Consider the following 10,455-nt stretch of genomic DNA (forward strand, 5'->3'; position numbering starts at 1 on the left):
TGTTGTTGTTGTTGTTGTTGTTGTTGTTGTTGTTGTTGTTGTTGTTGCTGTTGCTGTTGCTGTTGCTGTTGCTGTTGTTGTTGTTGTTACATGCTGTCCAATCAGAACCGACTTATAGTGACTCTAAAAGGGCATTCAAGGCAAGTGAGATACTTAAGGAGTGGTTTTGCCAGTTCCACTCCCCCAGTGAATTTCCATAGCTGAGTGGGATTCAAACCCTGGTCCCCAGAATCCTATCCCATCACTCTGTCCACTACACCGCGCTGGTGTTTCTCCCTTTGAGAGCAAGCACAGATGACTTTGGGTTATTTAAACCAGCTTTAAAACTATTGTTGTTGTTGTTGTTGTTGTTGTTGTTGTTGTTGTTGTTGTTGTTGTTGTTGTTGTTGTTGTTGTTGTTAATATCCTGCCCCTCTAGTCATTCGACTACTCTGGGCGGCGTACAACATACAAAATAAACAATTAAAATAGCATCATTATCACAATTAAAAAGTCATTCAAGATGAGGGGGAAAATAAAGAAAATAGATCAAATAGTGCCCAGAGGGAAGGCCTGCCTGAATAGTCAAGTTTTTAATTGGCTTTTAAAAATACCCAGTGAAGGGGCCATACGGATCTCTGGAGGTAGATTATTCTACCTCCAGAGATCGAGGAGTGACTGCCGAGAAGGCCCGGTTTCTTGTTGTGTGCCTATCTAGTGTGCTTATCTGTTTTAAACAATGCTGGCTCTTAAAATTGATTTTTAAAAATGGAATTTTATATGAGAATATCTTTAATCTTTTTGTTAAGCTCATCCAGACAGGGGGAAACCTCACTCCCTTTCTCCTGGTTTATTCCTATTTTTCCAAAAGAAGTGTGGGATTTACCAGGATTCTAGTCCAGACCACTGTCCTGAACTAGCACATTACCAAGCAAGCACGCAGGCAGGCAGGCAAATGTAGGCCCTGCTCCCACTTTGCCTCAGTGAAGTGCTTAGACAGATATAACAAAAGATAAGACAGAAAAAAGGAAGACAGGTGAGCAGGTTAGTAGTAGCAAGGAAAAGGAGCAAAGCAAGACAAAGACAGATGGGTTGCACACACCTGGCATTTGTAGCAGAAGCACCAGCAGCTTCTTATACCAAATCTCAGCCTATCCTCACACCAGCCGGTGTGTCTTTCCCACAAGCACAGCACTTTGGCTGCACAGCAGAAGAGAAGCGCTGCAATGGGATGAGGAGGTTGCTTGCGCTTTCAAATATGGGTGGAGAGCAAACGGGGGAAAGAAGACAGGCCTCTTAATTTTTTAATCTTAATACTGTAAAAAGAAGGGAAATGATCCTTTGACATAGTGCTAATCTATACTACCTTATAATATAACTAAATAAAATAACATAAGCATTGAGCAGGAAGTTGGACTTGATGGCCTTGTAGGCCCCTTCCAACTTCACTTTTCTATGGTTCCATAAAAATAACATTAACCAGAACTGCTGAATAGCTCAAGGGTTTAGGCATCTGGTTGGGAGTTCAATTCCCCCACTATGCCTCCTTGGCAGGGGCTGAAATTGATTATTCATGGGGTCCTTTCCAGCTCTGCAGATGATTCCTTAAGGCTTGCGAAGTCATGGATTTTGTCACTGAAGTTACTAAGGCAAGCCTTACATCACGTGGGCAACAGGAAAAATACCATCTGCTACAAACTAGATCCAAAACGGAGAACAAATGTACCACTTAAAAAGAGTCTGTTGTTGAAGTACTGTACTGTTTTGGGAGCCACTGTGAGCTAAGAAGCAGCAAATAAATACCTTTAGTAAATAATGAACCAATGAATGAAAAAAAAATCTGTTATCACACATGCAGGCTTTCCCAATAAAATTGTTTCTACCACCAGCTTCAGAGTACCAAATTGAACAATGGACTAATCCCATTTATAACACAAACAGTAACCAGTTAAGGCCCCTTTCACATGCCACCCCTGGTACAAGCAACAACATGGATGTAAATAAGGATGGTGACTGATTGCACACACTCCCACTGGAAAGCAGCCGTTTGCTGCCACACAAAGAGGCACTACACAAACAAATTTCAGTTAAATCGCACACTTCCCTACATAGGGAAGTTAAATCGCACACTTCCCTACATAGAAGTGTTTTCTGCAAAGACATTTTTACAAAACATGACACTGCTACATCTTCAAGATTCTTCAAAGATTAAAGTCACGCAAAGTGTGTGGGAAACCAACAGTAACTATGGAGGCTCTGATCCACAGAAGGCTAGTTATAGTTTGGAGATGGGTAACCTTCGGGCCTTCTAATGATTCCTCCTGTAACTTCCAAAAGGCCTGTTTAGATTGGTCAGCAGTACAGAATTTTGGGAACTGTAGTCCCAACAGCTGGAGAGCCAAGGCTACTCCCAAGCCCTGCTTTAGCACCAGTTACAATTAATTTGTTCAGCTAAAAGCAGTGAAGGCTGTTCAGTGTTACAGCCTTCTATCCACTGAAATGAGACCAACACATCAATTGTATGAACTAGTATCTTAGCATCTTTCTCTCTCTCTCTCTTTTTTAACTGAGCCCATAGTCTCCATTATGGAAGTCAGTGAATGTGTAGAAACCATGATCTAGCCCAGTGGTTCTTAACCTTTGTTACTCGGATGTTTTTGAACTGCAACTCCCAGAAACCCCAGCCAACACAATTGGTGGTGAAGGCTTCTGGGAGTTGCAGTCCAAAACTCCTGAGTAACCCAAGGTTAAGAACCAGTGATCTAGTCAAATTTTCAGACTTTTTCCTTATTCGCTATCCCCTAAATTTTGTACCATTTAGCCTGAAGAATACACAAGTCTCATTTTTGTTTTAGAAGAGATAACTGTGTTAGTTTGTGCTACAGTATCAGGCAAAAACAAAAGAAAAGCAAAAATAAAGAATACAAAAATGTGGCACCTTAAAGACTAACTGCCGTATTTTAATGTCAGCTTTCGTGGACAAGTCCACTTCCTTTTAGTGCATTTTTGTTCTCTCCCATGGATCACACAGCTACTGTTTATTTATTATTGTGTTCAGTAGAGCTGAAGTGCAACAATCTCTGAGATTCTCTGCTCACAAACCTTGGATTTTCTGCTCTTTGGAAAAAGTGCCACCAATCACAAGCCCTCTTTGTGGTAACAATATTTCAGTGTGCCTATTTCTATGTCAGTCTGTAGTGATGCATAAACCAAAGTGTTGGTTATGAGATTAGGGATTTAAAAAGTGAATAGTTTTCTCACCAAGGGTGAAGTTGACAAGTGATGTCCCACTTCCTGCATCCATAAACAGGCAAGAATAAGTGTCTTCAAATGAATGAGGCTTAAAACAAATTTTAAAAAGACGAGCCTGAAAACATATTAGTTTTAAGCAGAAATCTTTCAATGTATTTTTTTAACCTTAAAAATATTTTTTTAAAAAATATACAGAAATTCTGAATACCGACATAGCTTACATGGCTGAATTAGATATAGACAACATTAGAGCATGTTCACAATTTTAAATCAAACCAATTCAACTCCAGCATTCCTCAATAACCCTACCGCCCAACATTCAAGCGATGTTTTTGTTCTTTTCAGGACTGATCATTCAGAACAGCACTTCTTTATTTTTACAAAATATTGGACTAATAGTTTTCATTATACAATGTACAAAAAAAATAAATAAAACAAAAACAAAAACACCCAACCCTGGAAATCCCTTTAAGGACACACATTTTGTTGGGGTGGGGATACTTTGCCTTTAACCTCCCACATGTCATACTCCTCTGAGATCTCTCTCACGCTCTTTGTTTGCAAATTTCAGGGTGTCCCCCACCACCACCTCTTCCCTGGTTCACTGCTACTTCAGCTTCTGGATGCAATTGAACAGAAGGGAGAAGCTTGCAATCTTGCTTCATTCAGAGCAGGAATAAACACAGTCAACAGGACACTGAGCATCAATTAAGACAGCATGCTGTTCTGCTGCTCCCATGGAGCAACATGCTGTTTTCAGTGCTTACAGCCCTAAAGGCTGCAATCCTATATACCCCTCCCTTAAAGTAAGCCCCACTGAAGCCAAAGGGCTTGGTTCTGACTTGACATACACAGGCTTGCTCTGTATGTTTCCAACCTCCCATCTGCCACTGTGTTGTGGCTTTAGGGCTCCCTCTTTAGTAGAAACCAATCTGCTGCATGCCCACATAGCAGAAAGTGCAAGCATACAACAGCTACCTAACCCAGAATATTCACAGTAGGCAAGACACATCCCAACGCACACATTCCAGGTAGGCAACCGTATCAGTCAATTCCAACAAAAACAAGGGAGTCTTGTGGTACCTTAAAGACTAACCGATCAATAGTGCTGTGAACGTAGGCTTCACTTGCACCTCAGAGGCCACAGCATTCAAGAACAAAACTGATCTGTCTGCAGAAAGTAGCCATGAAGAGAGCTTTACAAGAGTCCACCACTTCTTTCTGATGGAAATGGTCAGACTGTCCTCAAACAGATCTATCGTGTAACAACCTTTTCCCAGGAGAGAAAAATATTTTTAAAATAATATGGTTAAAAACAACAACACGGTGTAAGTAGTGGGTGTCAACCTTCTAAACCGCATTTTGCTCTCTGTGGCAGATTCTTCAGCAAAACCATGAAGAGCATCAGCTCATGCACCAACGTATTTCGAATTTCTCATGAGAAGCATAAGCCTGTTTATGCTTCTCACAGAGGTTTAAGAGACCAGCCAAGGTTAGGTGCTAAGCAAACTACCATTACACATTGTCTTAAAGGTACCACAAATCTCTCTCCCCCACTTTCTTTTTTGTTATTATCACATATAAGGATGCCTGTGTTGACAAAGCCTTTGCCAAGCTGGTATCTTCCAGGGAGGCTGGACTATAACCACCATCATGCCCACCCAGAAGCATATTGGCTGTGAATGTTGGGGGATTGTAGGCCAACACACCTGGAAGACACCAGGTTGGTGAAGGCTTGAAGTAATGGCTTTGTCATCTATCTAAAGCCGGTACTTCTTCAGGGCTGCTCAGTCGTACCATTTTTTGCTTCACATTTGGTGTAATGGTGGTCTGGAAAAAGGGAATTCACTTGTCTCTGGAAATTCCAAGCATTCAAGGAGAATTAAAAGGTCTGAGGGGGGCAGTCCGGGATTTCCAGACAAGAAAAACAGGCCCAAAACAAAGAGGCCTCCATTCTTTTCTCATCATTATTCACCACTGAAGGAAAAGAAGGTAATGTTTTGCCATGAGAAGGGAGAGACATTACAATGATGCCCTCAGGATGGCAAACCTAAAAGCAGTGAAATCAGTAGGGTTTGCTCCGAAGACTTAAGATTAAATGGTCAGAGCAATTCGGATATACAGCTGAAAAAGCAAGGAAGTCTCGTTGGGTGAGAGACAGATGCAGTGTAGTTCTCTTGAGGAAAAGGTCAAGAACAAATATTGCAAAGCTTAACTCTCTAACGAAGCCCTCATAAAGCTGGAGCGTCAGACCTCAGAAATAAATTCCTCTCTGACATGTTTCCAGCACAAGATGGAACCCAGAGCCTCTCTTACAACTTGCTTACAGTTTAGGAATTGACCTTTAACAAAAGATGTGCCATGCAAAAAGTCAGAAGGTTTATAGAGTCAGACCGGCACTGCTCACCCAGGCATCAGGGAGAGAGGCAGCCCCTTTTGTCCCCCGATTAGTTGTGGCTTTCCAAGCAACCTCATTCAAATAGCCCTTGAAACATCATTCGACATCTGCTCTGCTTGTGTGTAGGTACAGAATATAGATTATACAGTATACCGCCTTTCTATGAATGGACTAAGTGCATCTGTATACAAAGGATTTATACACAAGGATACAAAGGAAATGCATCGGGGTACATTTCAGATAGGCCGACATACCTGAGCTCCATATTCCACGTGGCTCCCCCCACTATTTACCGGTTAATCAAGGGCACTGGCTACGACCAAAACCAGCGCTACAGTTTCCCCTGCTCGTGTCCCAGAGAGAGAGAAGGGGGAAGCCCAGGGGCCAAGCCAAAGAATACAAAGGTCTCTCTTGAGTTCCCGGCGCTCCCCGAGTCCGTTCCGCCGGGCCGAGGGAAAGGGCGCCCACCGGAGTCTCGCCTCGTCCGCCGCGATCCGTGGCTCCGGAGCGGCCCGGGGGTGGGTCGGTGGTGGCGGTGACGGTCCAAGCCGGCGGGCCAAAGCGAGTCCCTAGGGCGACGCCGCGCTGTCCGGCTTCCTCGGGGTCGCGGCGGCGGCGGGTCCCTCTTCGGGCGACGTCGTCCTCGTCGTCGTCGTCGTCGTCGTCGCGGGGTCCCCGGCGCTGGGAGCGGGCATGGCGGGGCCCGTGCCGGGGGCCGGCCCGGGCGGCTGGGGCTGAGGGGGGTGAGGCTGCCCGCCGCCTCGCACCGGTTGCCAGATGAGGCTGTAGTAGACGGCCAGCACGATGGCGGCCAGCGAGACGGAGAGGACGTAGGCCAGCACGGTGGCCAGGCGCACCCACTTCTTGTTGGTCTTGGCCGCCATGCGCGCCTTCTTGTCGCCCGTGTAAGTGGCCGGCTTGCCCCGTTCCCCCGCCGCCGCCGCCGCCGCCGCCGCCCCGGCCTCCTTCTCCTTCATGGGGGCGCGGCCCTTGGCCCGCTGCTCCACCACCCTCTCCGTCTTGCTGAGGCTCCCGATGGGGATGGCAATCCCCCCCTCCCCGAGGGACGCGCGGCAGCCGATCACATCACGGACCTGCCCTCCCCGCTCCGCCCCGCCCCGCCCCGGGCTGCAGGCGAGGGAAAAGCAGCCGGAGACCAAGAAGACGAAGGCGGCCGCGGAGCTGATGCTGCAGCGGGCGGGCCTCGGGAGGAAGCAGCAGCCGGAGGAGGGCGGACGGTGATGGATGGTCCCGCCGGCAAGGGCAGCAGGCGGCGAAGCGGAGGAAGGCCAGCCGGCGCGGCTTGAAAGAGCAGTCGGGCCTGGCCGGCGGCGGCGGCGTCCCTGGCGCGCTGTTTCGGGGCGGGGGGGGGGGAGGCGAAGCCTCTGGTTTCGCGCGCCTTTCCCCTCTTTTTGGCAGCAGCGGCCGCGGCGTTTCCGTGGCTCTGAGCGCCGGGCACGGAGGAAGGAGCGGACTTGGCAGGGCAGGCGGCTGTTAAAGGGGCAATGCAGCGGCGGGTGGGGGGGTCGGCCTGGTGATGGAAGAGAAATGGTGTAGGCTTGGAGGGCGGGGGGGGGGGAGAGAGAGAAGCGGAGGCTGCCGTGTCTTAAAAAGGCAACGGGGAGCTGGAGGGCCACCCGTGCTGGATCCGGATTCTCTCTGCGTCTTGAGCGCCAATCTTCACAGCACCACCAACCCCTCTCAATTCGTGTCAGGTACCTAGCCAGCCATTTAGGCAGGGGGCAAATGGGACGATTTCCCACCCATTCTGGCGTGGGGGAGAGCACCCTGTGAAAAAGTAGGGGGGAAGGTGATGCCCCCCCCAAAGGAAAAGAGTGTTCATGAAGCGCTACATGAATGTGACCCGGAGGTGTTGCCCGTTATTTACCTGACACTCATCATCGCTACAGTCACCGCAGGATTTCGGTGCCCTCTAAAGGCTGATGCCCTGAACGGGCAAAGCCCCAGCCTTCTCCGCCTCGAACCCAAACACTCCCCCTCCCTGCCCCGTGTCGCCCCCCCCCTTGCTTCCTGCTCTGTCTCTTCTCTTCTGGCATAGGCGCTCCAGCCCCCGACGGGCGAGGGGAGATGTTCCCTCAAGACGGCGAGGTGGCAGGACCGACTCCGGAGCCCAGTTGACACGATACGGTTCCGGTCCTAGATATAATTTTGGGGTGGGGGCGTTGGTGGACCCCATACCTACGAAGAAACGTGCTCTTGCGATTGTGCGGCGCGCCGCTTACAATTCCTAACTGAAACCCCTTGAGAGGGGTTGACTTCACACGTCAAATTTGTGAATGCGTGTCTAAAAAGCCGGCTTGGGAGTGGGCGCGCGGGAGCAACGGCTAAAGGGACACCCTCCGAGCGGTCAAAAAGTGAGGGGTCCCTCAAAGACAGATCCCACACTGGGGAAGTCAGTGTGCGCGTTACATCCTCCCTCCTGGGCTTATGTCCTAACGACCTAAATGGCACTTACGGAGGGAGGCAGACTGGATAAGGAACTCAAGAAATCATGGCGCGGGGGTGCGAGTAGAGGGGGGGGGGAAACTGGCATTTCGCGCCCTTCGTATTTTAGAAAGCCTGAAAAGCCCATTCCTCAGTCTTAATTGTTTGCTGAAACGTGAGATCGTTCAGACATTACAAAGATGACTTCTCCTGGTCAATTTGAAATCCTTTTCCCTATGCCCTTCAGAGGTCAGAAGCAACTCACATTGAGTTCAATGGCCTTTCCACCAGGTACGTGGGTATGCAAGTGCACCCTCATGAAGATTAATTTACTATAGATTTTTCTGTGAGATTAAAAGAACATTCGAAGGAGTGGCTTTGTTTTTATCTGCACTCCTTCTGAGTGTTCCTTCGTGTGTGGGTGGTGAAGATTTGTAATTCCCACCAGTAGCTGAGAAGAATGGAAAACTTCAGGGAGCATGTATGGCAATCACTCTCTCAATTAGCAACTCTCTTAAGGGCATGTGGGTTCAGGCAAGATTAAAAATCTAAAAGGTTGTATTTTGCTCTGTAGAAGCAAAAGGTTTATGGAGGGAATGCTAGAAAATCCTTGCAGGTTCCAGTACTTTTAACTACAAGTTACGTAAATTATGCAGTGAATTAGGAGACTCACTCTGCCAGATCTTGAGAAAAATAAAGTTTCCTTCGGAACATAAGCATCCTTGGTTCTACACGGCTTCCTCTGCCCTCTTCCTGTGAAGAACTACCCTATATTTCTGAATATATGAACTCCATATTACATTAAAGGCTCCATAAAACAGAAAACCTATTTTGAATTTAACAATTGTAATTCTGGAATCATTATCATTTAAACAATTTTTAAGGTGAGAAAATGAAGAGCTATATCAATGGTTATTATGCTTATACTGGGGGAAAGAGTGCAAATAGAAATGGAAGTACCCTTCATCTCACAATTGGGTCAAATGTCAGTACCCAGTGCTGTATGTTGGAGCAAATATTACTCCCATGACTACGGTCTCAGAGTTCTTGCCATGAGTGACATTACAGTAATTGCTATTAAGTCAATTCCTATTTATGGTAACCCTTTCCAGGGTCCTCTGGGTATAGAGAACCCTTCTGGGGACACATGTGGACATGCAGCTTGCCCAAGGCTACACAGGCTGCAACTACCCTGCCTTTTTGTCCACGCTTCATGTTTTTTTCTATTTTTTTAAAGCTTGGGTCCCTGCCCACTGAAGAGAAATGAAAGGCCTCGAGGAATTCCAGAGAAACTGAAAAGGCTGCTTCTTCATTCAACTTCAGTCATGCTGCTTGCACCTTTACTCTTAGATAAGCTTGTCCTCCAAGGTGGTTTTCTGCATCGCACAAGCTTCGCTCATGTCCAGGGCCTGCTATCAGCCATGCGCCATCTGTCTTCTGACACTGTGGATTTCTGCCACTCACTATGTAGATAGGGGAGTGATGATAAGTTGATTTTCACAGTTGTGGTTCCCAAACGGTGCCTGACTAAAATAGATCATTTACATTACAGTGATGCTATTTTATCTCATGTTAAAATTGATGCAGAAATAGAACCAAAAGGGGAAGATAAAAGGTTTCGCAAAATATGTGTGTGAACATGTAACGGAATATTAGAATATTTTTTTCTATTAAGATTCTAATAAATGACTTAATAATAACTGCACACGCATTCAGAGCCTTCCTTTTTCTTTTATAAAGCTTGGTGATTTCCCCCCTCCCCAACCTTATGTCTTGACTGGCTACTGAGGAAAGGAAATTCTTATTAAAAATGGGATTTGTCTTCCGGTTGCCAGGAGAGCAGCAAATCTGTCTTAAATAGGCAATACTATAGAGACGGACAGGAGAAACAGACACATCACACAAAAAACAAAACAAAACAGAAGCAAAAAAAGAGACAAAAACATTGTGGCCTTGTAAAGACTAACTGCTATAGTTGCTGTAGGTTTTTCGGGCTGTTTGGCTGTGTTCTTGAGATTTTTCTTCCTAATGTTTCACCAGTCTCTGTGGCCAGCATCTTCAGAGGACAGGAGTCAGAACTCTGTGCTCTGGACCAGAGCACAGAGTTCTGACTCCTGCCCTCTGAAGATGCCGGCCACAGAGGCTGGCGAAACGTTAGGAAGAAAAACCTTAAGAACATGGCCAAATAGCCCGAAAAACCCACAATAACCATCTGATCCTGGCCATGAAAGCCTTCGAGAATACAGTAACTGCCGTATTTTAATGTGAGCTTTCATGGACATAGTCCACTTCTTCAGACGTAACAGTGGGAATACATGGCAAATATTTATACATTTATCATACATGGCTCCAAAATAAGGAGATGGTGTTGGGTTAGTAGG

The 10,455-nt window shown here is 46.7% G+C and overlaps 1 protein-coding gene and 1 long non-coding RNA gene across 2 annotated transcripts; one reads left to right on the forward strand and one right to left on the reverse strand.

Annotated features, from left to right (window-relative positions):
• Positions 1-3,357: 3,357 nt before the first annotated feature.
• On the reverse strand, positions 3,358-7,191 carry INAFM2 (InaF motif containing 2; the record flags this gene model as incomplete). Its single annotated transcript, XM_072986277.2, has 1 exon — positions 3,358-7,191. A coding segment is annotated over one exon (993 nt), but the record flags the coding sequence as incomplete, so codon positions are not given.
• An 8-nt stretch (positions 7,192-7,199) lies between these two features.
• Positions 7,200-10,083, forward strand: LOC140703188 (uncharacterized). The gene is made up of 2 exons (XR_012082562.2): positions 7,200-8,365; positions 9,312-10,083. It is a non-coding gene; the product is annotated as an uncharacterized LOC140703188 (long non-coding RNA).
• Positions 10,084-10,455: the final 372 nt, after the last annotated feature.

Source organism: Pogona vitticeps, chromosome 1 (assembly GCF_051106095.1).
Source record: "Pogona vitticeps strain Pit_001003342236 chromosome 1, PviZW2.1, whole genome shotgun sequence".
NCBI lineage: Eukaryota > Metazoa > Chordata > Lepidosauria > Squamata > Agamidae > Pogona > Pogona vitticeps.